This window comes from Crinia signifera, chromosome 6, assembly GCF_055691185.1.
Source record: "Crinia signifera chromosome 6, ASM5569118v1, whole genome shotgun sequence".
Taxonomy (NCBI): domain Eukaryota; kingdom Metazoa; phylum Chordata; class Amphibia; order Anura; family Myobatrachidae; genus Crinia; species Crinia signifera.
The window spans coordinates 106,689,149-106,715,671 of NC_139222.1; the positions used below are offsets into that span (position 1 = coordinate 106,689,149).

A 26,523-nucleotide genomic window follows, 5' to 3' on the forward strand; every position below is an offset into this window, starting at 1 on the left:
TTGTGGGTTTTCTGTTTCTATATCCCCTGGAAGCTAAAGGACGCTGCACTAACCTACTGGATATGCGGCTTGTGCATCCTGCATTAAATGTGGTTTGAGCCAGTGTCGCTTGCCTATTACTAAAGGCCACTGGTCACATTAATTAAGCACCTGTGAATGGCCCTGTGCTGTCCATGTTAGGTGGTAATGCCTTCCATTTGAGGTACTCCCTGTATATGTGACACGGTAGATTGAGATGACCACACAACTTCAGAAATGGAATGTCCCATCTGTCATGTGCCCACTATAATGCCCCATTCAACTTCTGATAATTCACATCACCTTGCCATGAGTATGACACATTGGGTATTGTATTGCTCTAAGGTACAGTATGACAAAACAGTAAAATACAGGACATACATAAATGTGCCATCTCAGCAGAAAAGAGTCCATGGAAACTTTTTGTTTACCCAGGGCCGAACTGCCCATCTAGCAAATGCCAGAGGCACTGATGGACTAGTGGGTCGATCCAGGCACAGAGAGATACCAGATTGACATGCGCAACACAGCTTCTTGGATCTCTCTCTGTGTAACTCCTGCCTCAGAACCTGGCCTTGAGTGCCCCAGCAGTTCAGTATTGGGTGTGCGCAACCCAGGCATGTGCTTGCACAAATGCCAGGGCCGAATTGGAGGCCCAGCCATCACTGGTATACTGTAACTCACATATCTCCTAACCATTCTAATATCAGGAGACACAGTCTCACAGTCTCAGTGATTGTCATGATTCAAGCCCAGCGTGCCAAACGCAGGTGCATGATGACTCACTGACAGTTGGTATTCCGACAGTCATTTCTCCAACATTGGAATCCTAATCAGGAGCCCGACAGTCGGAGTCCCGACACACATGGGCTATTTTGCCTTGTGGGGGCCACAACCCCCATAGATTGATAATAGAATAGGTGGCAAGCTTGCAAGTGGCTTGAATGTTCTCACCCCGTCTGGTTCCTGACAGTCGGGATTCCAATATCGGAGAAATGACCGTTGGAATCCTGACTGTAGGAGGGTTATACCATACCCGCCTAAACCACGCCCCCCTCTCCCCAAATTACTCCCCAATGACCTACAGTATGTTGATAGATATGACCTCAGGCTTTAGCAGTGACACTAGTTTGTAGTACTGTAAAATGGTAAACTTGAGACTTCCACTTTAGCCAGTAGTTATAAATACATCAGTAAGCCCAGTGATAAATAAGCAGTAGGCATACATGAGAGCAACTTGTGTCCTGGGAGAGGGCTTGCCAAGTTAAGAATGATCTTGTAATGTTATATTTTGTCTTCACTCTGTCTTCAGGAATGGCACGATTACAAACTGCGATGGGACCCCCTGGAGTATGAGAATGTCACATCAATAAGGATCCCCTCTGAGCTGATCTGGAGACCAGATATTGTCCTGTATAACAAGTGAGAAGATACAACAGAGTTGGGGTCGTTGAAGGGCAGGTTTACTTTTAATTGATTACTGCAGTGTAAATACCATTTAAGTGCAGATACAGTAAATCCATCATAGCAGTCAAATTCAAAAAATGGAATCATTCAACAAAATATTCTATGCAATATCAATCCTTAATCAGATTTGTAGAGAAAGCATAAATCTCATAAGCTGGTTACACATTGGGCTGATTTCCTGTGTCAGGAAACCGAACACGTGGAGTGTTCCAGTTGTCAAATTGGAGCAGCTGCAAAATTGGGTACACATCAAATGATACAGTATGTACCCAGCATGGCATCGAGGGTGGTGGGGACATGGCATCAACAAGTGCATAATCATTTGCCAAAGCAGGGAGCACCGGAAGGCTATGCTACATTTAGCAGCATGGCATCACTTGCGATTTTAACTGAGCTGTATACACGGCCAACCAAGATGCAAATAATGACCCACAGGAGCACATTATAGTGCGTATACACTGGACAAAGTGAACAATTGTCTAAGAAAATAGCCTAGTAGAAGATGTAGTAGCTGTAAAGGCATGTAAATGAATCAGGCCCAATGAGTCTGATGATAATGGAGATATAGAACACTAAAGTAAATATCATAGCAACATATTTTAGACAGTAAACTATCACTTTAGTGTTCTCTAACGCTATAAAGATTAGCTCATATGCCTTGTGTATTTACAACCCATGTTCAACAGAGTTTGTACAGATGGTAAATATACATGTAGCTGGTTTGGATGCATCTATCTGTAAATAATTCTCCCCATCTGCTGTGGATGTGACTTTTATTAGAGCTTTGGAATCATTGGCCCTTATTCAGATCTGATCGCAGTACTAATTTGTTTTCAAATGTAAGATGTTACATGTGGAGTTAGATTTAAGTGAGTTATTTTGTTTCTGTGCAGGGTAAATACTGGCTGCATTATTTTTACACTGCAATTTAGATTTTAGTTTCAACACACCCCACCCAAATTTAACTATCTCTGCACATGTTACATCTGCCCCACCTGCAGTGCACATGGTTTTGCCCATTTTGAGAACAAATTTGTACTGCTATAAAGGCCAATGTCCACAATGGATATATAACTGCACCAGACTTGGATTTAACTTTTTTCTTTCTGAACCATAACCCAATTAGCTCTAACGTGGCCACATACACTATCCTGTACACCAACAAGTATTGTAATGCTATTGTATTTAAATACATATTTTAAGATGGAGTTGATCCCCCTTTTGCAGCGATTACAGCTTCCACTCTCCTTGATAGTATATATAAGCTAAATAAATAAACAGTAAAAAAAATAATAATTACTTCTTACAATGCTCTAAAGATTATTAGTAATATGCTGCTCCCAGAATAGCGGGAACCCTACCAATAATGAAACAATTAATTGAGAGAGCGCACTGCATTGATATAAATGTATATATTTAATGAAAAATACAATACAAACACAGTAAATTAATAATAACCTCTGAGGTAATAATTGCAGATATATTATACTTGATTAATGACTTCTGCCACACTAAATAAGGATATTGAGGCATGTTAAATAATAGCAACACATATCCAATTGCAAGTTTGAAGGAAAGTTCAGTCTCCTTGCCGGCATTTATATTAAACAGGCTGTATAATTGAAGAAGTTTGTCTGATGTAATAGGTAATTTGGCACCACACAGCAGTTATTCCCTTGCTCTTACCCCATAAATTCACAGCAATGGTGGTGTTCTGTTGTGAAATGGGGGAGCTCCATATTGGGGATGTTAATAATTAATTATTAACATCCCTCATTTCACAACTGAAAACCACCTTTACATACCCTCCAACATGACCCATTCCATTCGGTACGCAATGCTCTGTTCCTGGACGTCCCTGGTAATGTATGATTGTCATCACCTGTGTAGAAACACCCTTCTCTTCAATTACCTAGTTTCACACAGGTGCTGGCAATCATACATTACCAGGGAAGTCCAGGAGCAGAGCATTGTGTACCGAATGCAATGGGTCATGTTGGAGGGTATGCCTTTATAGCCCTTGCTTTGTTCACTGGTGCACGGTCATGTTAGAATAAAAAAGGACCTTTGACAAACTGGAAGCATCACATTGGTTAAATGTCTTGGTATGGTGAAGCTTAAAGATTGCCCCTCACTGAGGATACCCCTCAAAAACCCCATACCATTATTCCTTGTCCACGAAACTTCACAGATTCTGGTGGTATGCGAATAAATATTGTTTTCTGTTATGCAGCCAGACATATGAAGCAAACAGTTTCCCTCCCTACAATAATGCACGCTTAGGGATAAATGTGATAGCCTGCAAGTCCTGGAGTTGTGGGACTTTTTGTGTAATTCTCCCAATTTCTTTTTAGAGCAGAATCAATTAGTCAAAACGAGGTTGGTTTAGCGTCTGGTCTCTGACCCCAGTAGCCATCCCATAGGTCCTGTTCTACCCAGATAGATATGTAGCGATATTGCAGAGCATCACACACAAATGGAGAATTATGTTGCATGGGTCCCTACCGCCCAGTATCCGTTGCAATATGCAATCCTATTGGCAGGATGTATGTCCCTGCAGATGCTGGGACTGGTCCTTGTGACCTGCTTTGCCGAGTGTCTGTGCATGTGCGCTTAGCGCTGACCTCCGGCAGTGCGGTCTACAGCCCGTAGGCTGCAATGGGCTACTGCCATCTCAGAAAGGCGGCAGCCAGAGGACCTGATGCAATGCTATCCGATACTGATACATCAGGCAGCATCACGTCACCTATAGAAACCTATGGGGGATGCGGCTGCCGGCTGGGCAGGAGGGATCACAGCAGGGATCAGAGATTCCTGCTGCAGTCCCTCCATCTTACATTCAGGGGATTAATAGTTGCGGCTAACATTTGCCAATATTACATGGCAAATGGGCCCCTTAGCCTCTTAGAATATAAAACACGCTCAGATAACTCTAATGTATTGTCTTGCACACGCCTTCCTGCAGGTGTTACTAATACATTCTTCATGCACAGAAGTTTGCCACACGAAACTGCTCCCTGGATACAATTCATATCCCATGTAGAGAGCACAGCAGAACATTGTCCTATTCCCAGGCAGTAAAATAAACAAGTCTTTCTGAGGATTGAATAGGCTGATTGACATATATATATAGTAGTTAGTAAAAGGTACATAGGCCAACAAATGAATGTGGAAAAGCCTTTAGGGAGACTGTTCCAGCAGATTCCCCCACACTTTTGCCATCTGTTATAGCATAATAATTACAATGATTTCAAGTCTAATTTACAGCTAGTTTGTACTCTGTACGGCTAATCCAGACTTGGTGATAAAGTGGTGTTATTGAGGGATCAGAATATAATTAGTGCCATTGGGAACAACATGTGCTTTCAAAGTGGCTTTTTTTAGAGAGAAATATTATTTAATTTATTACTTTATCATCTTAGTCATGTGAAGAAAGTAATCATTGTGGCAGAAAATACTTTTTAAGTCACGTAAATAATGTCAATGGTCTAATAAAAAAAAATAAGAAATTGATGACATATCACTAAATGTTGACATTTCTTATTTTTAAGTCTTCTGTGAGATGTAAAGAACCTTGTTTTACAATACTATTATTTTATGCTACCGTCAGTGCTTTACAAGTCATTTAATGTCATTTATTACATCTATGTAACATTTCATTTAAGAAACACGTTATCTGAATGTCATTTACTGCTTGACAAATCTTGTGAATTTAGCGGGGAAAGAAAAGTTGTACGTTTTGTTCGGGAAACTGCTGTGAGAATAGGATGCTAGTAGTAAGTGTGAGAATAGGGTGCTAGTAGTAAATGTGAGAATAGGGTGCTAGTAGTAAATGTGAGAATAGGGTGCTAGTAGTAAGTGTGAGAATAGGATGCTAGTAGTAAGTGTGAGAATAGGACGCTAGTAGTAAGTGTGAGAATAGGATGCTAGTAGTAAGTGTGAGAATAGGATGCTAGTAGTAAGTGTGAGAATAGGATGCTAGTAGTAAGTGTGAGAATAGGATGCTAGTAGTAAGTGTGAGAATAGGATGCTAGTAGTAAGTGTGAGAATAGGACACTAGTAGTAAGTGTGAGAATAGGGTGCTAGTAGTAAGTGTGAGAATAGGATGCTAGTAGTAAGTGTGAGAATAGGGTGCTAGTAGTAAGTGTGAGAATAGGGTGCTAGTAGTAAGTGTGAGAATAGGATGCTAGTAGTAAGTGTGAGAATAGGATGCTAGTAGTAAGTGTGAGAATAGGGTGCTAGTAGTAAGTGTGAGAATAGGATGCTAGTAGTAAGTGTAAGAATAGGACGCTAGTAGTAAGTGTGAGAATAGGATGCTAGTAGTAAGTGTGAGAATAGGATGCTAGTAGTAAGTGTGAGAATAGGATGCTAGTAGTAAGTGTGAGAATAGGGTGCTAGTAGTAAGTGTGAGAATAGGGTGCTAGTAGTAAGTGTGAGAATAGGGTGCTAGTAGTAAGTGTGAGAATAGGGTGCTAGTAGTAAATGTGAGAATAGGGTGCTAGTAGTAAGTGTGAGAATAGGATGCTAGTAGTAAGTGTGAGAATAGGATGCTAGTATTAGTAAGTGTGAGAATAGGATGCTAGTAGTAAGTTTGAGAATAGGGTGCTAGTAGTAAGTGTGAGAATAGGGTACTAGTAGTAAGTGTGAAAATAGGATGCTAGTAGTAAGTGTGAGAATAGGACGCTAGTAGTAAGTGTGAGAATAGGACGCTAGAAGTAAGTGTGAGAATAGGTTGCTAGTAGTAAGTGTGAGAATAGGGTGCTAGTATTAGTAAGTGTGAGAATAGGGTGCTAGTAGTAAGTATGAGAATAGGGTGCTAGTAGTAAGTGTGAGAATAGGATGCTAGTAGTAAGTGTGAGAATAGGACGCTAGTAGTAAGTGTGAGAATAGGACGCTAGTAGTAAGTGTGAGAATAGGATGCTAGTAGTAAGTGTGAGAATAGGGTGCTAGTAGTAAGTGTGAGAATAGGGTGCTAGTAGTAAGTGTGAGAATAGGGTGCTAGTAGTAAGTTTGAGAATAGGGTGCTAGTAGTAAGTGTGAAAATAGGGTGCTAGTAGTAAGTGTGAGAATAGGGTGCTAGTAGTAAATGTGAGAATAGGGTGCTAGTAGTAAGTGTGAGAATAGGATGCTAGTAGTAAGTGTGAGAATAGGGTGCTAGTATTAGTAAGTGTGAGAATAGGATGCTAGTAGTAAGTGTGAGAATAGGACGCTAGTAGTAAGTTTGAGAATAGGGCGCTAGTAGTAAGTGTGAGAATAGGGTGCTAGTAGTAAGTGTGAGAATAGGACGCTAGTAGTAAGTGTGAGATTAGGACACTAGTAGTAAGTGTGAGAATAGGGTGCTAGTAGTAAGTGTGAGAATAGGGTGCTAGTAGTAAGTGTGAGAATAGGGTGCTAGTAGTAAGTGTGAGAATAGGGTGCTAGTAGTAAGTGTGAGAATAGGGTGCTAGTAGTAAGTGTGAGAATAGGATGCTAGTAGTAAGTGTGAGAATAGGATGCTAGAAGTAAGTGTGTGTAGGGCTGCCAAGAGAAATCCTGGGCCCCGGTACAACAGCGTCACGGGGCCCCCCTGGAGTGGCAAGCGACAGAAAAGAGGTTTGGCCATTAAAGGATATAGGGGTGTGTACCACACCATATACCCTTTATGCAACACAATAGTAGACCCCTTATACTTGCCCCTTACACATTATGCTACACAGAATGAGCCAAAATTTAAATGGAATGTCTTAAAATTCACATTATGCCACATGGAATGACACAAAATTCAAATTATTCCACACAGATTGAGGCAAAATTCAGGTAGAGTGAGAGGAATTGTGGGGATGCAGGGAGAGAGATGGCGGGGACAAAGGTGCATAGAGCGGGATGGCGGGATGCAGGGACAGAGACGGTGGTGATGAAGGACCAGACGGTGGGGACAGAGACAAAGTAGGTCTAGAAGGTCATTTCTATGTAAGGGATGGCAACAGAAATCTTGGGGCCGGTACACCAATATCACTGGGATTGAAAAATGCTGAAACCCGGTATTCCCGGGATCCAGGGATTGGCATCCCTAAAATAAAATTGCCCCCTGTGTCCCCACACTGACTTGCTGTGGAGGGGGGCAGGCGGCCGCAGTGCATAGGCAGGCGTCGGGTAGACATGTGCGACGTGGGAGGCCCGGTGGCGAGCAGGTTCCGGTGTCGGGTATGATGTGGGAGGCCCGGCAGCAAGCAGGTTCCGGCACTGGTGGTCAGCGCTGCGGCCTGCGCAGTGTGACCTATGACCGAATCACACAGCGCAGGCCGCACGCCAGGTCGGGAACAGCCGGGCAGTGTCTGAGCGAGTGCTCAGACGCTGCCCGGCATTAGCCTGCACATGCGAATGCGTGAGTTGGTGCATGGACACAGCTAACCCCATGCCCGCTCTCCTAGTCCAGTGGTCTCCAACCTTAATTGAGCGAGAGCTACTTGTGACAAAAAAAGACAAAAAAAAGTCCCCGAGAGCTACTAAAATTTGAACAATGCCCCTAATACTATGCCGCACACCGTAATGCCCCAGCGCAATATGCTGCACACTGTAATGCCCGATACATTATGCCACACACCGTCATTTCTCTGAAACATGATGCAGCACACCATAATGCCTGATACTATGCTGCACACTGTAATGCCCCTGACACATTATGCCACACATTGCAATACCCCTCACACCTAATGCATACCTCAAAACTACGACAGTGGAGAAAGGAATATATGTGCTTGCCACAGGCACGCGTCAAAAAATTTTGGGCGCCGTTTTGTCGCTGTGAGGGCATGGCCAGTGTTTAATTCCCACAGGACCGTCCCAAAAAAATGGGATGTCACACAAAAATCGATACACACTGACTATGCCACACCACATTGCCCCCCACAGTAAGGCTTCTAATACATTATAAATTACCTGCTTGTTGCCAAGGGAGTTCATGTCCGTTGCCAAGGGGTTAACATGCATTGCCAGGGGTTATTGCTTGTTGTCAAGGGGGAGTTAATGTCCGTTGCCAGGGGTTCTTGCTCGTTGCCAAGAGGGGGGTTAATGTCCATTGCCAGGGGTTCTTGCTCATTGCCAAGGGGTTAATATACATTGCCAGGGGTTATTGCTTGTTACCAATGGGTTTATATTTGTTCCCAGGGGTTAATGCTCATTGCCAAGGGGGGGTTAATGTACGTTGCCAGGGGTTCTTGCTCGTTGCCAAGGGGGGTTAATGTCCATTGCCAAGGGTTCTTGCTCATTGCCAAGGGGTTTTTAAATGTTGCCAAGGGGTTAATATTTTTTGCCAGGGGTTCTTGCTCGTTGCCAAGGGGGGTTTATTTCCATTGCCAGGGGTTCTAGCTCATTGCCAAGGGGTTAATATGTGCCCAGCCAACTGCCCGTCAGCTGCAGCTGCCCCCACCTTACCCTGCCTTCCCCTGCGCACAGAGAGACAAATGCTAGAAGTCATTTTTCAGTTCCAGCGTCTCTGACAGGGAGCACAGCTCTGCAGCGTTACCAGGAAGTGCAGAGCTGTGCTTCCTGTCAGACGCTAGAGGTGAACTATGACTTCTATCATCTGTCTCTCCGTGTGCAGGGGAAGGACAGACAGGGGAAGCCACAGCTGACGGCGGGTGGCCGGACACATGGGCGGGCGGAAGTGTGTGTCCGGACCCGGGCCCCCCTGGCAGGCCCGGGCCCAGGTAAAATGTACCCACCCCTCCTGCCTCTCAGCGGCCCTGAGTGTGTGTGCCCACTGACTGCCTGGAGTTTAGCATGCATTCACTATGAGCTCCCTGGAGAATAGGCTCAGGGTGACCATTGGCTTCTGTTATTGCATCAAAAGTACAAGCTGTTAAATTCTCTTTTAAAGCAGTGATCTTTGATCCCATTTTATCCATTTGCATACACATTGAAAACACGCAGCAACGTGCAAAATACAGTATATTACAAAAAAACTACTTTTATTGTGGCTATTATTATTCTAAGATGTGAAGGTCTCCATTTTCCAGCCCACTCATGCCTGGACGAAAACTTATGAAAGCTGGAGACTCAGGGCCGGACTGGCCCACGTGGGTACAGGGGAAACCCTGGTGGTCTCCACTGCCTGAGGGCACATGCCCTCCGCTAGGAACCAGGTTCCAGATTGGGCAATTCAACACACACACACATATATTGTATATGGGACTATTCTATATATATATATATATATATATATATATATAATTAATATATATATATATATATATATATATATATATATATATATATATAGAATAGTCCCATATACTGTAGTAGTCTCATGCAGTATGAGGTAACACACACACACACATATATATATATATATATGTATATACTGTGTGTGTGTGTGTGTGTGTGTGTGTGTGTGTGTGTGTGTACAGTATATATATATATGTGTGTGTGTGTGTGTGTGTGTGTTTGTGTGTGTACGTGTGTGTGTGTTACCTTATACTGCATGGGACTATTCTTCAGCTAATTAATCTGGTAAATGCTCATACATTGATTGTATTTATAAAGGGGCCCAGATCATACTCTCTAATGATAAGCCAAGTCTCTTTGTCGGCAGGCCACATCCCCTCTGTATGCTGGCCTGGCCACACCCCTAAGCAGGTGCCCTTTATCCACCGGTGGGCCCTTCATGCCCTAGTCTGACTCTGTGGACACTGCACTAAATATTACTGCAGGAGTAGTCAAATCCCAGGCATGTTTCCCCAGTAATTTTTTTTTTTTTTACTTTTATAGTCAGGATTTCCATAAGAATTGTAGGGCCCAGTACAATAAAAATTGCTGAGATGTAACTCCCACTGGCAATCTGCAAACCCCATAGTGAATCCTCCTAATGCAGATGTGCTAAATCTGGACAACCCCAATACATTTACTGTAGTCACGTTCTATTAAAACAACAAACCTGTGAGAATTTATTTGCAGGCAGAGAAAGCATGCATGAGAACGCTCCCAGTCATGCCACTGGGCGCGCTACAGATGCAAAAAGAGAGCTTATCATTTTTTAATAAGTGCTACTCTCTGAGCATGCAATAAGCAGCTAGGCGTGGGAGCAACAGGGGGAACTAAAAATGCAAAAATATGGGTTCGAGAGCCTTCTTTTCCTCCTGGTCAGGGGGAGGAATGTCAATTTAAAAACTGTTTGACCATGGTTGTCCCCCTATGCAATCTGCGTACCCCTGGGCAGTCTAAATCCTTTACTGTCCAACCACTGGTATGGCCTAATGTTGGCATTGTTAATAAGAGTTTATTAAACTGTTTTTGCTTCACACGGGTGTCCTAAATGTCACCCACCAAAGGCTGAGCTGCTATACTGCTTTTGGACATGTTCCAAAGTTTTTGGTTGCAGGTTCGAAATTACGTCCCTGATGCAGCCAGATTGAGGTAGCCCCAAGATAATGGGCCATCTACAAAACAAGCACATTTTTCTCTAAAAATGGTGGTGGGTTTATATTTTTCTTAGATATAAAATAACAAAATCATTGTTTGTTGCACTGCAAATGTCGATGGTGCATTGTATACATATCACATCAGGCAGCTGTCCAAGCATGCTCTGGTTCAAAGACTATTTTATTTTACCCCTTTAGTTTGAGCATTTCTGTTCCAGCAAACAAAGTCTATTAAGAACTAATATCTTCCCTGCACTACTGCCTAGTAAATATCTGCAGTTGTCCTTTTTCATTTTGCCAAAGCAAATGATGCAGGCACTGAGCACATACTAGACAAGAGACAGATATAGACCTTGCAGTGATCCTCATTATCGTCACTGAACCTGCAAGTTCCGCACGGCGCTTAGCTTTGTCTTTGCAGATGGCTCCCATCGGAGGTTACGTCCTTAATTTTTTCCCCTAGTTATGTAACCTGGCAGAGTTTGGAAATGCTTGGAATGCATTTTAAATGAGTTTCTAGTTCTGCTTTAATCATTTGGATTCCGCTGTAATTAACACGATAAAGGCTAACGCGGAGAATTGTGCTCCAACAGCAAACATTTTGTGGGCTTCATTTTCCAAGAACACTCAGGGGACACTAGAGAGGACGGCTGTTCCGATAAGTGTTAGAGAGGGAATTAACGCTTATCATGAAAGAAGCCTGTGATTATCAAAAGGAGCTTTCAAGATCTGGATAAAATTTAGATGGAAATGTTTGTATGGGACAAAAAAGTCTCGTTCTATAGGATGTCTGATCGCAATTCTCTTATCTTTCATTCTTCTTAAATAACGATTAACTTACAAATATATCAGCCATCTTGGGGGGGGGGGGTTATAATTGCAGGGTTGACTGTCAAAGTTCTGTAGATATAAGACAAAGTTTTTTATGTGTTGAACCATTTCATGTTTATTATTGATTAGTCATCACTTTTGTTGAGGTTAATTTGATTAGAGTTTTGGGTCTAGAGATGTTGCCTCCTTGTGATGTCAAGCAATGGGACTATGTAAAAACCGCCGGACCGGACATCAAAATCTGCAGTCCGGAGCTTGTAGTGTCTGGTCTGGGGAGTATCCTGTCTGGGGGGTGTCTTTTCCAGGGGGATGCCTGTGATAGCTTTCACCAGGTACATGGTGGTCTGGACCGTTCCAGTTTTTGCTACATGCACAGACCATACAGGGAGGCTTTATTCTCCCCCTCCTCCACTCCATGGTGACAGCCTGTAAGGGGCTTTGTTGGGCTTGCCATGATGTCTGAGTTTGGCCAGTCGGGATCCCGACTGTCAGAACCCTATACCACACCCCTCTATCTGCACATGTTACATTTGCCCCACCTGCAGTGCAGCATGGTTTTTCAAGAACAAATTTGTCCTGAGATCAGGTCTGAATTAGGCCCTTTTCGAGTGGGATGTATCAAGCATTACATTTTGGATGCCAAACATCACTTACCACATGCATAGTGACATTAATGTACTGTACCAGTGGTGGAACTATAGAGGGTGCAGATGACCACAAAATCAGTGCCACTGCACCCTCTAAAAAGATATTACATTTTTATTTTATTTTAATGACTGCTGCAGCGCAGGGTATGGGGAAGGGGGTGGGTTTCCCTGTACTCCTTTGGGCCTGTCCGACCCTGATCTAAGCTCATGGATATGCAGCAATACTGCCCAGCAGTGTGTGGCTGTTCAGTATCACTGTTAGGGACAGCAGAATTTCGAATCAGAAACCAGTGCAACACTGAAATGCTGCAGTGGATTTGTACCAGCCGCATATTGCAGCACGTTAGTTACATACCATAGCTTGTGTGGGACCACTGCATGTTACCAATGAATAGACTCTGACATCTGACTTTCCCGTTATTTTCAAAACTAACAGCACACACTATTATACTTATCATGCTGCTCTTAATTTAAGGGCACAATAAATAAAATGAAAACACTTAGCTAATATGACCTAGTTCTTGCAGACTTGATGTGAAACACAATGCATGTTTATCTGCAGCACAGAGCTTCTTCAGATACACTTTGCTAAGTGAGAATAATGCTTTTACCATGTCATATAACCAGAGGGAGGACCTGAGAAAGAGCGTCTATTTATAGGGAGATAATTCTGCCCTTCTCCTCACAGGCCATCCCCGTGGGCTTCCACCCTCCTAAAAACACAGGAGGCTTAGCCCTTCCCAATTTTCTCCTGTGAAAAGCTTATAGTGTGGGTCAGGTGGGTGAAGGCTGAGCTATCATTAGTGAGGAATGATGGAGAAGCTGTGGGTACCAGCGTATTGTGACAGAACTCTTGGAGTAGAGCTCTATGTCAGTGATTTATGCTGTTTTCAGCTCTGGGTGCTGATGGTGTAGTTGGCATCAGATGTCAAACTGTCTTACACAGGAATAGATACTGTAGGAAGAAAGAGCAGGTGAAAACAATTTTCAACCTGGTACTATAAATAGCAGTGTTTTATTACTATGTTACATAACACCAATCACTGTGCTCCCTACAAAGTGAAGAAAAGTTTAAAGAGACCAAATATAAAACAGTACAACTTTAGGTACTCTTTACCTAGCACGGCGCCCACGATTTTGATCGTGGGCATCGCAGGTAAAAAAATCGCGGGCATCGCGGCCATTGAATGCACTAAAAATCGGGTGCGACGCGACCGACGCGATGCCCGCGATTTCCCATAGGGAACAATGTTAAATTTCTCAATTGACCCGATTTTACTGTTCAACGCCTCAATTGACACGATTTTTCCATAGGAAACAATGTTAAATGGCCCACAGAGGCCAAATAGGCACCCTGAAGTGTGAAATGGCCCCCACAATTGTTAACGCCACCCCACGATCAACGTCAACCCGAAGCGTGGCGAGCGCAGCGGTACGCGTCCTACGACCTTTTCATACCCCCACTATCCACGTTGGCGTGGAGTTGAGAATAGAATAGTGTGGCGAGCGCAGCGAGCCACCGAGCCCGAAGCGTGGCGAGCGCAGCGCGCCCCGCGAGGGGACGCGGATACCTTCACAGGTAAACGCGGGCTTCACAGGTATTCTCGTCCGCTCGCCACGCTTCGGGCTCGCCACACTATTCTATTCTCAACTCCACGCGAACGTGGATAGTGGGGGTATGAAAAGGTCGTAGGACGCGTACCGCTGCGCTCGCCACGCTTCGGGTTCACGTTGATCGTGGGGTGGCGTTAACAATTGTGGGGGCCATTTCACACTTCAGGGTGGCTATTTGGCCTCTGTGGGACATTTAACATTGATTCCTATGGAAAAATCGTGTCAATTGAGGCATTGAACAGAAAAATCGGGTCAATTGAGAAATTTAACATTGGTCCCTATGGGAAATCGCGGGCATCGCGTCGGTCGCGTCGCACCCGATTTTTAAGTGCATTCAATGCCCGCGATGGGCACCGTGCTAGGTAAAGAGTACCCAACTTTATTTAAGCAGGTACCACATGGGGTTATGTATACAAACTGTGACTACTCAAATCTTGCCTTACTAAAGATACTTAGAGCCTGATTCACCATGGTGTATATAAACGCCGCCTGGTGGAACGCCCACCGTCCCGCCGCCAAATCCCCTCAGTACCATGCGAGGAGATTGTATGCAGACACATCTCCTCGCATGTGGCCAAAGGGGAGAGAAATCATTCGATGGTCGGTGACCATCGATTGATTCCTCTCCCCTTTGGAAAGAAAAGTTAGTCAAAAATGACTTTTAGTTCCATCTGAGTCCACAAAACAGGGGACAGTCGCAGACGTCATGATGAGCGGGCATCAGCCCACCTGCATTCCCAGGCAAAAATAACCAGCGTTTTCATGGGGACGCCCATAAAATGCTTAGCTCTTCAGGGAGAAAGGGAAACTGCTACTATTTTAGGGAGTCTCCTGCAGCATGCTGGAGGGTAGGTAACTATGCTCTCCCTTTAAGTGCTGCAGACCAAGGTAGTGATTCAGAGTTGTATGCAAACTTGATGTACCAAGGCACCAAGCACGTCATAATTCTTACTGGCTGGTGCGGGAGGGGCTAGACACTATTTTAAATCCCTAGTATTACCCCAAATGTCAATGCAAGTACCCTGCACAATTGTAGAAAACTATTTCCTAAAGATCTGTGTACCCTTCTATGTACCTGCACTACTGTATAAATAAAACATATGAGCATTCTAACGCCATTTGACATCTTTTTTATAGGGCAGTACAGATGGTGTAATGGTTAGCATTACTGCCTCACAGCACCATGGCCCTAACTGTGCAGAGTTTGTATATTCTCCCCGTACTTGCCTGGGTTTCCTCCCGGTTCTCCGGTTTCCTCCCACAATCCAAAAATATACTGGTAGGCTAATTGGCTCCCAACAAATTAACCCTAAAATGTCTGTGTGTGCGTGTACATGTGGTAGGGAATATAGATTGTAAGCTCCACTGGGGCAGGGACTGATGTGACTGTTCGAATATTCTCTGTAAAGCGCTGCGGAATATGTGTGCGCTATTGCGCTACAAGAAACGGTTAATAAATATATATATATATATCTATATCCAAAGAAATATGTGCATGTTCTATCCATACCTGGGTAATTTGAAGTAAATACAATTTCAGGACAGTCTTCAGTAGATTAGAAACGTTTATATCTATCCGATGAAGAAGTCATGCAGAGAGAAGTGACTTCCCCTATGGGCACATATTATACCCAGTAAGTGAGATTCTAGGGAATATTTCTTGTCATTGTTGTGAGATGGTATAAAATACTCATAATATAGCAGGCAGCAGTTTAGCTGTAATTTCCCATTAATAAAACCAATGTAAATATTTCATTATCGCAAAAAGCTGCCAAACAGTTTGTGCATTATCAGCGCAGCAGTGTAACCACAGGCTCCAAACCGTTCAGTCTGGTTTACTCTACTCAATAAAAGGTACTTTCCCAGCACACAGCTTCCTTTATTTAAATGTGAGGTTACTGAAATGTTCCTAGTAAGCCTTTTAAATGTGTAAGACCGGAAATAATTGAATACGTTAACACTTAGGGATTTCTGATAATGTGTAAGCATCAGAATTCAAGACTAATTGATGAAATAAATGTTTAAAAATGTCTAACATAAAAAAAGAAATATATAATTAGAGTCTTACATATAATATATGAGCTATCTTTATAGATCTATGCTAATTGGCTACATGTTAGGAAAACGACCTTCTGCCTACAAGAGCACCTCTGAAGATCTGATGTGCCTGGAGGCAAGGTTCTCAGTTCCAGTATGTCTTACGGCTCTTTTTGAGTCTAGAGACCATTAATTAGTTGGGGAAGATTAAAAACAATTTCCGTTCAGTAATAAATTGTAAATAAACACCCCATCTCACCGGCTAGCAGATCTGCATGCCCAATGCAGTGAAACCTGACAGTTTTTCTGATACACATCTCTCAATTTTGTGGCACAATTCCAGTCTGCCAAGATTTCCAATGTGCTTCTATATGAGAATTGATCAATGAGCAGCAACCAGGTATATGGTGGAGGCCAACCTGGTCCCAGGTTCATTGGATGGGCCGAGGGCTGCCCCTCCCCCAACCTCTTCCTTGTCAGCTTGCATCTTCTTTTATTAGCCCAACACAAGCTGCTGTGACTTCTCTGCTTTAATTTGTAACTGGCCGTAGCACCCCCTGTGAGGAATGCTTATACAAAACCTATATGCCAAACCTTTATGATTGGGTCACGCCCCCTGCATCACCAAGGTCCAGGCAGGCTGTCTATGGTCCTATAGAGGCCTAAGGCCCCATGATTTTGCTAGTATTATAGGTGAGGAGTGTTCCATAACATTTCTATTGCGAGTGGACTTTTTTTTTAAAGAGAACTGTATTTTCATAATGCCTTCCTTATAAAAATAACACCTACCTAATATAGCCAAAGTTGACAATACTCAAGGTCAGTTGCTATGATGGCCAGTTTTCTCAGACTAACATCTGCTCAGATAGTAATCTACGTTGATTGGAGAAGCTTCAATAGCCATCCATAGAACTTCTGTGCTTCTATTAGTTCATATGGGAAATTTTGTGCAATATGTTTCCTATTGACTGATGTCCGTGAGAGTTTGTATGATTGTATAATGACCTAATTATCTGGAAGAATTCTGTTCTTTCAATGATGGAGCAGAACATCTGATAGACACATTTTTTTTCCATGGAAAATACGACAAGGCATGTCCAATGAAATGAATTATTCTTGAGCCAATACATAAATTATGGTAAATGTTTTCAAGGAAATTTAATAAAATAAAAGAATCAATTCACCATTCTTTTATAAAATGTTTTGCATTCTCTGATGTGAGGTCTGTCCAAACTACTAATTGCAGCAATAAACAGTAATCATATACTGAAAGTCACAGTCCAAGCTAATCGTGTTTTTTTTTTGTCTCTCGTTTTTTTCTCCAAAGTGCTGATGGTGATTTTGCAGTAACCCACCTGACCAAAGCTCATCTGTTTCATGATGGACAAATTAAATGGATGCCTCCTGCCATTTACAAAAGTTCCTGCAGCATTGACGTCACTTTCTTTCCCTTTGACCAACAGAACTGCACTATGAAGTTTGGGTCATGGACGTATGACAAAGCCAAAATAGATCTGATTAGCATGCACAGCCATGTTGACCAGCTTGACTACTGGGAGAGCGGAGAGTGGGTTATTGTCAATGCTGTTGGCAACTACAACATCAAGAAGTATGAGTGCTGCACAGAAATCTACTCAGACATCACATACTCCTTTATAATTAGAAGACTCCCTTTATTCTACACAATTAATCTTATCATCCCATGCCTCCTCATCTCCTGCTTGACTGTGCTGGTCTTCTACCTGCCCTCAGAATGTGGTGAGAAGATCACACTTTGCATTTCAGTACTACTTTCTTTGACCGTCTTCCTCCTTCTCATCACAGAGATAATCCCATCCACATCACTGGTCATCCCCTTGATTGGAGAATATCTTCTCTTCACTATGATATTTGTCACGCTTTCAATTATCATCACAGTATTTGTATTGAATGTGCACCACCGTTCCCCTCGTACACACACCATGCCAGCATGGGTGCGCAGAATATTCCTGGATGTGGTGCCTCGAGTCCTATTTATGAAAAGGCCTGCAAAAGACAACTGCAAGAAACTAATCGAGTCCTTGCATGCCAGAAGACTTAGTCCCCCACCTAGACTTTGGTCTGAGACTGAGATTGAACCCGCTCTCCCTAGTTCATCTTCAGCCAGTCCCACCAGTCAGAGGGCATCACCTACATCTTCATGCTGCCACCAGTTGGAACAGACAGCAAACTCTCCATTGGTGTGTAAGTCACCATCAGGACAATATTCAATGCTCTGTGAAGAGTCCACACTGACCAGCTGCCCTTCTCCACAGAATCAGACCCATCTTCTGGGTGAAACCCACTCCAACCTAATGCCTAAGGTACGTTCTGTTAGTGTTCAACAAATGTACACGCCCAAGGAAACCATTGAGGGTACAATACGTTGCCGCTCAAGAAGCATACAGTACTGCTACCTTCATGAGGATTCTTCTCAGACCAATGGTCAGTCCAGTAGCTCCCCATTATCTCAAAGATGCCATGTGCATGAAGGACAGCAAGGGAGCCAAAATTCCCAGTGTAAATGCAAGCCTAAAAATCAAGATAAGCCAAGTGGCACCAGTCAAGTTACCAAAACTGTCAATGCCAAAGAACAGCATGTGCTGTTAATGTCCCCATCCCTGAAGTTGGCCATAGAGGGCGTTCACTATATTGCAGACCACCTAAGAGCAGAGGATGCTGATTTCTCTGTGAGTATACTGAAGTTTTGTCTCTATCATTATTATTATTATTATTATTACTATTATTATTATTACTACTATTAACTTTCATTTATAGGGTACTCTCAAAAGGAATACAGCACCTTGCAGAGTTTACATATACTGTATAGTGCAAATAAATAGGATATTCTGTAAAGTGCATAATATTACTATACAAACAAGCTAAATTATTAAAGTATAATGCATGTACAGGCATAATAACTACAGAGATGATGTGGGAAGCAGAGTGTAAGCATGTGGGGAGATAATGGCAAATTGAAGGAAGGGAAGAGTACATAAGGGAAGATGTTCCTGCTTGAGAGCTTACAATATATTGGCTGGTAGAGGGGGGTGGATTACAGCTCACTATGATTATGACTGTATCTCATGATAGTGGGAGATAAATATCTTCTTCTAAATACAGTATCTTCTTGCGTTGTTCCAGTGCAAATGAAGGGTTTGTGATCAATACTGAGGATGAGACCATATCACTTTATGGTCACCAGAGTATTTCCGTTCAACTTATAAAAAAAATATCTGTATTGCCATTCTCACTGAGGGAGGGATTCTGTAACCTAAATATGTGGCAAAAACCCTGTTATCGTGTTTTTACCGCATTTTGATTTTGATGCGGGGGGTATCGCCAGCTTTTGTATATGGGCTTCTTAACGCACCCACGCCACCCTGAACGGACCCCTGCCCCTTGTGCCGACCCCCCCTCACCTGTGTCCGGGCAGCACAGCGCTGTGTTGCCCGGACCTGTGACCTCCTCCTCCCTGCACTGAAAGATTTTAGAGCATCCCGCCCATACATGTCTAGCAAGGAGAACATTCCTGCCTAAATAGGGACATACAGGTTGTACGGTATGGGGTAAATTTACTAAGATATGAGTTATTTTGAAGATGGGATGTTGCCCATAGCAACCAATTAGATCCTACTTTTTTTTATTCAGCACCTGCTAGATAGAATCAAATTGGTTGCTGTGGACAACATCACATCAACAGAACTCCCATCTTAGTAAATTAACTCTTCTGTGTCCATTTACTAGATGGAGGTGAGAGCCCTGATTTTAGTATGTATTATGTAAAGAGGAAAAGTAATTATCCTGATATCTTTAGCTTAGTCAAAGCCTGATCAACCATTAGGCTGCATGCTAGGTTGCCGGATTAGGGAGGGGGTTGTCACCTTATACAGACATCTTCCAATGAGATTGTGGTATGGTCACAAACTGCCGAAGAGTTGTAAGCAGGACACATAGCTTAGATGAGATGAGAGCACATACTGTAGGTATTCACATACGCCTGGTGTTAGTAAATTCTTTAGGTGAAGACACACTTTTCTAGGGATTCCATTCCTGGGCTGACTAGTTAGGGTTTGGTTGTTATTATGTCAGGGGGACACCAAGCTTTGCATTCCCGTTATATAGCATCCGCTACTCTGGCAGGTTCAGCCTAGTGCTAGTTATTGAAAAAAAGGAGGGACAGCATGCCCTTTTCCCCCAGGTCTGGTTAATGATTTTGAAGTAAGGAAACTTCTTTCGTTACTTCAGAATGTTGGTGAAGCAGGTGGTTTTATGGGATTTACACTAATGGGGTAAGTGGACAGTCAGGTGCTCTTAGAGATTGTAGAGGCAGGGCCGGCAACAGAAATCTTGGGGCCTGGTACACTGACATTCCTGTGGGGCCCCCTTGACCCCCCCCCCCTCACAAAAAACACACCGCCACCACCACATCTTCCACCGAACCCACGCACCTCTATTCTGTGTGTACCACGGGTTGTGATGTCACCAACATGTGACATGTGTCACGACATCACACACTTGCCGTATTTATGTCCGCAATGCCTTGGACACATTAACCATGTTACCAATATAGCACTTACTGTAAATTACAGCAGTGCCCCCCCCCCCCCAAAAAAAATGACCCTTACAATCCAAACACTGACACCAATGAAGTCACAATACCCATGTCAGAAAATGGAATGAACAGAAATAAACTAAAAAAAGAGGGAGGATAGGGAAGAGAGGGTGAGAGAGGAAGAGGTGTTTGAGAGGGAGAGGCAGAGGAAGAGAGTGTACTGTACATGTGATGGAGGGAAAGAGAGGGTGGGAGCGGTAGAGATACTGTAGCTGAAGAGAGGGAGGCAGAGATAGAAGGAGTCTGTGTGTGATGGAGAGAGAGCGCAGAGGAGACAGATGGGCAGATAGAGATAGAGAGTGATGGAGCGAGAGAGAGAGAGTAGGGATATAGAGACAGGGGAGGAGAGAGATTTAATTACAATGCAAATATAGTAGATAAACCTAGTGACAACCCTAGTGACAGGGACTGTCACTCTTTATTTCCTGCTGGCTGCTGCGACGAGATCGAGAAGGCAGGGCAGGAGGTAGCCATACAAAGCGCGGAGCAGAGCACCAGGGTGACGCGCATGCTCAGTATGCAGGTAAGGCCGTCCGGTCCCTGCGCAGTGCACACAGGAGACAGCCGACTCAGCCTCCAAGTGCTGAGCGGCTGCAGCACTGTAAGCGGACAGAGGACACACGCAGGAGGGACACGGAGCTGCAAAAAGGCACACAGATACGGGCAGGGGCGGGGCGCACAGTAGACGGCCCGGCCGTGTGGGATACACTATACACACACAAAGCCATAAAGCTTACAGACGGGCCGCGGCCGGGCTCTGGGGCCCTTCAGATGGCCCATCACACATGTCCCCCTTGACCCCCCCTGTCGGCGGGCCTGTGTAGAGGTATCCAATACCCGGTAGTAGGACCAGGATTCACAAATGGAACCTGAAAGCTAAGAGACCAAACACTGTTCGCTGCAATCGCAGTCAAGCAGCCTGTCCAAGCACACTACATAGGTTTAAATCAGGAATGGGGAACCTTTGGTCAATCCAGCTATGGTTGAACTACACATCTCAGCATGCCCTGCAACAGTTTTAGCATGGCCAAATAGCAAAACTGTAGCAGGGCATCATGGTATGTATAGTTCAACAACAGCTGGAGGACCAAAGGTTCCCCATCCCTGAATTAAATGGTTCAACTTAATTTTGTGTTCTTAAATGCAGTAGAAGGAGGAAGAAATAACCCCCTCTTCCCCATGATTCTCTGTATGATATATGTAACTTTAAAGGCTTTATTTGCATACTGTTATTCCAACAGATGCCAGAATGTGATAAATTGCTGGAGCTTCTTCACTGCTTCACCATTTACAGTCATTTCATATAAGCTGATCCATCTACTCTAAAGGCAAAAGCATGGTACATGGATAAGAGCAGTGTGACAGGAGTGTAACTAAATGACAATACACATCCTCTTTCATTCCTGTGCCAGCAGAGAGGGGGCTGACACAGGACCCTTTCATTGTGGTTGTGTCAGCCTGTACACCAGACGCCGCTGACCTTGCCAGTACTCGCCGGCCCGCAGTGGCAAACGCAGGATTTTCAGAAGGGGGTTTCCAGAGGGGCGGAGCAAAGCACGGAGATGGACACTTAGGTGACCCAGTATATGCCGGGTCAGTTAAAGTATTATAGATAGACCAAATGTATAAATAATAATAATAATAATACTACTAATAATAATATACACACACACATATATATATATGTGTATATATACATATATATATATATATACATAACAGCAGTGTAGACCCCTGGGCATAGCAATGTATTGGGGCCTCTATCGATCCTCCAGCGGTAGCGGTGGGGGAAGCTTTGATGTCCCGTGGGTGGTAGGGGGTATTATATCAACCGCTCAGCATGTAGGGCCTGGATCAGTCATTTCCACTAATTACCCCTTTACTGCACAGATGGTGGGAGATGGGGTGGGAGAAGGGGGCATTGGGCTAAATGAAGGGGCCCTGATACATAACTTCCAGGGTGGTAGACGATGTTTAATATGCAGAGGAGGGGTGTATAGTGGAGTGGGCTTATTATTTATAATTTTCTGGTGGGAGGACAGCTTGCTTGACTGCAGATATCTCCAGATCCCAGAAATAGATTTCTTAGATTTTAATGGAATTAAAAACTAGAGAATCCCACCTACCAAATGGTATTGGGGACTAGGGGATCCGAGTTCAGGAGGCAGAGCAATCTGGCAACGAGTATATAAAACTACATACCAGGTGTGTGGAGCTGGAGCAGTAACCAGCTGCTGGAAGGCTGATATCTCTGGTTATAGGCACAGTAGAGACAAGCTACTAGTGTCCTTCAAAGGGGGAGAGTCCCAGCTTTTGGAATATACCCTCAGAAAAACTCTGAGTTAGACAGAACCTGAAATATCTGACTGGGAAAAGCAATTAAAAGGCTTGGATGGGGACCACTGGTTTGAAGTCAGATATCTCTGGTTCCCAAGGGCCGATTTTTAAAATTCTTGTACCCATGGAAAGAGGGGACCCTCAGCTTTCAGCCTAGGGTCCTTAGACTCCTGGGGGGGTTTCTGGGTACTCAGAAACCCCCCCTGCGTGCGCTACTGGGCCCGGATGATTCAGTTCTGGTCATTATGCGGCAGGTGCAAGCTGTGCTGTCTGATAACTTTAAATCGTGGCCATTGTCAGTGAGCTGCTCACAGTGTGATAAAGTGAGCGCACAGTCTGCAATCATTTAGTCTATTTCCATCTCAAGTGGCTGTTATCTGTTTTCTCTCTCAGCATCTTTCCCCATAGCTTTCATCCCCCTCTGCTTAGATTGTGTGTGCCAAATCTGTACTCTTTTGCTTTTTTATTAACTTGCTCTTTTGCCTCCACATGCCACCTCCTGGTCTTCTTTGCATTCTGCTGTCGTCTGTTATATAAGCATAGTCTTGAAGTTCATCCCTTGTGCTTCGATAACACATTGCATTGTCTGGTGTACCTTGGCAGTGTCTGCAACATTCATTATTCTTGCCAGTAAAAGTAGTTTAGGAAAAATGGCCATAACTAGGAGTGTGTGCAAGTGGTCCCACTTAGGCTGCCAGGGTATATCACTGCCCCATATTTCCTGGAACAGCACCTTGCAGTCAATAGAGCTGCTCAGAGCATCCAAAGTATGCTCTGGGCACACATCCTGTGCAGCCACCCTGAGTACGCTCCAGCCAGTGCTCTTCTTTCTGGCCTCATCTCCTCTGCATAATGTCTCATGTTCCAGGCAGGGTCAGAGTATCATCCTGTATTGGCGCAGAGCTGTAGAGTTTCTTTATGAGAGTTAAGTCCGCCAACTGTCTACAAGAGCTTTCAATATATATGGACACTTCTCTGCCTTTGGAAACACCCAAGTAAAGTCATTATGAGCAGTGGCAGATCCAAAGGGGGGGGCTGCAGCACAGTTCAAAATTCAAATAGGGGAGCCACACCCACTGACACCAACTGCCTTTCCAAACAGACTCACAGGCAGTGGGTGTGGCTCCCCTATTTGAATTTTGAATAATGCTGCAGCCCCACCTCTGGAGCCACCACTGATTATAAGTCTACATTTGTAGGATTGTGAAAAAAGCATCATGAATCTCAGCCCGCTTTATCGACCAATGAGTTTGCAGGAGGCTTTGAGGAGATCATTCAGAATGATTCTCTAATGTGAGAATTCACAGTGGACTGCGAGGAGTAAGCCACCACACAGACAGAAATAGACCAACCCTGGCTAAATTGCGAGAGAATTGCGAATGGATCGCTAATCGCTATCCACTTGTTAGTTCATATGCAATTCCGAAACCAGTGAAAGGACTTCCCTGTCTGTGCAAATCTCAGTAGCTCTGAATTCTCAGATTAATGACCCATGCTGAATTAACTCCTGAATCCCAAAAGCATAGTTGGCATAGTTTGGGTGGATTTGATGTGAGCGATACTTTCCAACCTTCCATGTAAGCAGCAGCATTAGCTCCTGTGTACAGTACATATCTGACCTAGGCCCAGAGACATATAACACAAGGGACATCCTAATCTTTCCACTGGCATCTTGGCAGTGTTCATAAAGTGCATTCAGAATGTCAGTACCTTGCTGCCACCAATGTCCCCATTTTTTTCAGTAAAGCATTGCGGCAGCATATACTGTAAATGACAAATAAGTTTGCCCTTAAGCAATGCTAAAATGACATTGTTCCATAGTATAATGGATCGCTGTTACTGTACGGACCAGTCATACTGTAGTCACATGTGGTTCCTTTATTACAGCATATGACATGTGTTCTTACCCCTACAGGTGAAGCAGGACTGGAAATACGTAGCAATGGTGATTGATCGGATCTTCTTGTGGATGTTCATCATTGTCTGCCTGTTGGGAACTGTTGGACTTTTCCTCCCGCCCTGGCTGGCTGGGATGATATAATCTAAAGGATCAAGAGGACACACATGGGCTATGCTGCCAGGAACATGGCAGCTGGGGAACATCAGATGAGGGTGGGAACGTGGAGCGCATGAGTGCATGGAGAACGCAGAGAACTGTCTGGACACAAGAACAGATTGAGTTGCTTAAGATGGAGATGAAACCTATATAAGATATAAATGAAGTAGAAATAGGACAGGCTGGAGAACAGTATGACCAGAGTGGAAAGCTTACGCGTGACAGCAGTGTATAAATATTTTAGCCCATGTCTGATTCGCATGAACGGGCACAGAAATCTCCAGGGGATACCCCTGGGCAGAGAAGCATTTCGGGAATCTTTTATTAAATATTTGCCAGTTCACTGCACCCAACAAGTGTATGATCTTAACATGTACTAACTCTGGCAAATGAATAAATGAATAAAAATGACCTGGCTCTCCGCCCTGTTCTTCTTTTATGTCAGGAGGAGTGTGTGGGTGTAGATGGAAAGGGCTACAGTTTCAGTCCATAGGTCGACACCGAAAGGGTCGACATGCAGAAGGTCAACATTGACAAAAGGTGGACATGACAAAAAGTTGGCATGGGATGTGAAAGTGTGAAAAATGTGATCTGGCCTTTTCATTTGTCAACCTTTTTCATGCCGACCTTTTGCTTGTGTAGACCTTTTTGTCAGTGTCGACATTTTGCACATTTTACACCTATTGACTGTCGACCTAGACACTGTAGACCTATCAACCGGATAGCACGTGTGTATGTCTGGAGGTTTACCTGTTTCCTCGATCGCAGCAATTTTGGGACAGCACCAATAGGCATAATAAGTCAGCCTATCAATGTATTACTTCCTAATACACACAACTGAGGCATGAGGCACTCTATGCCTCAGTGACATCACTGTAAACTAGTGAACACACTATTGGTCCAGTCTACAAAATGGCTGCCTATACTGTGTGGTCGTGACAAAAAAAGCGTGGCTAAAATGTGTAAGAAGTTACAAGAGGGTTAATGTGCAATTTTTTGTTACAGCAGAAAGAGCAGGGCACCTGGCAACCTGTGAACGTATATAGAGGCAGCTCTGTGAGCCTTCAGTCCACACTGTTTCCAATGAAGGCTGGGTATATGCCTTTAGATTCTAGCAGCAGGTAGCCTATGTCTGTAATCACTGTAATCGCCCACCTTCTATCTGTATCCGTCACATCTGAGTATTCTGCAACAGCTCACTTTGTATTAAGGACGTGTTCAAAGCCACAAATCATCCCTGCAACAAGAAAAGAGTCCCAGGCCACAGGTTCAGTAGGCAGGAGCATGTGACAGCAATGCCTGATCAAGTATCCAAACCCGGTGGGAAAAAAGAGAGAACTCAGAAGCAGAATATAGATCTTTAATCTGTGAAGGGCACGGTAAGAGTGTGATGTGTTATTTAAATCATTTCTCTTATTGACAGTCTGTGGTAACTGAGAAATACATGCAAGGAGCAATTCAAAGAGATAATTCCACACCCAGACA

At 43.8% G+C, this 26,523-nt stretch overlaps 1 protein-coding gene across 2 annotated transcripts in view; it reads left to right on the top strand.

Annotated features, from left to right (window-relative positions):
- The window catches only part of CHRNA4 (cholinergic receptor nicotinic alpha 4 subunit), a 55,678-nt gene extending 30,229 nt beyond the window's left edge, over positions 1–25,449 (top strand). The window contains exons 4-6 of one of the 2 annotated variants that reach the window (XM_083146759.1): positions 1,331–1,440; positions 17,340–18,354; positions 24,898–25,449. In XM_083146759.1, coding sequence (XP_083002885.1) covers positions 1,331–1,440; positions 17,340–18,354; positions 24,898–25,023 — 1,251 coding nt within the window. In that variant the 3' untranslated portion in view covers positions 25,024–25,449. Of the gene's footprint in view, positions 1–1,330; positions 1,441–17,339; positions 18,721–24,897 lie in introns of both variants that reach the window. The other variant, XM_083146758.1, reaches the window with a different exon arrangement.
- The last annotated feature ends 1,074 nt before the right edge of the window (positions 25,450–26,523 follow it).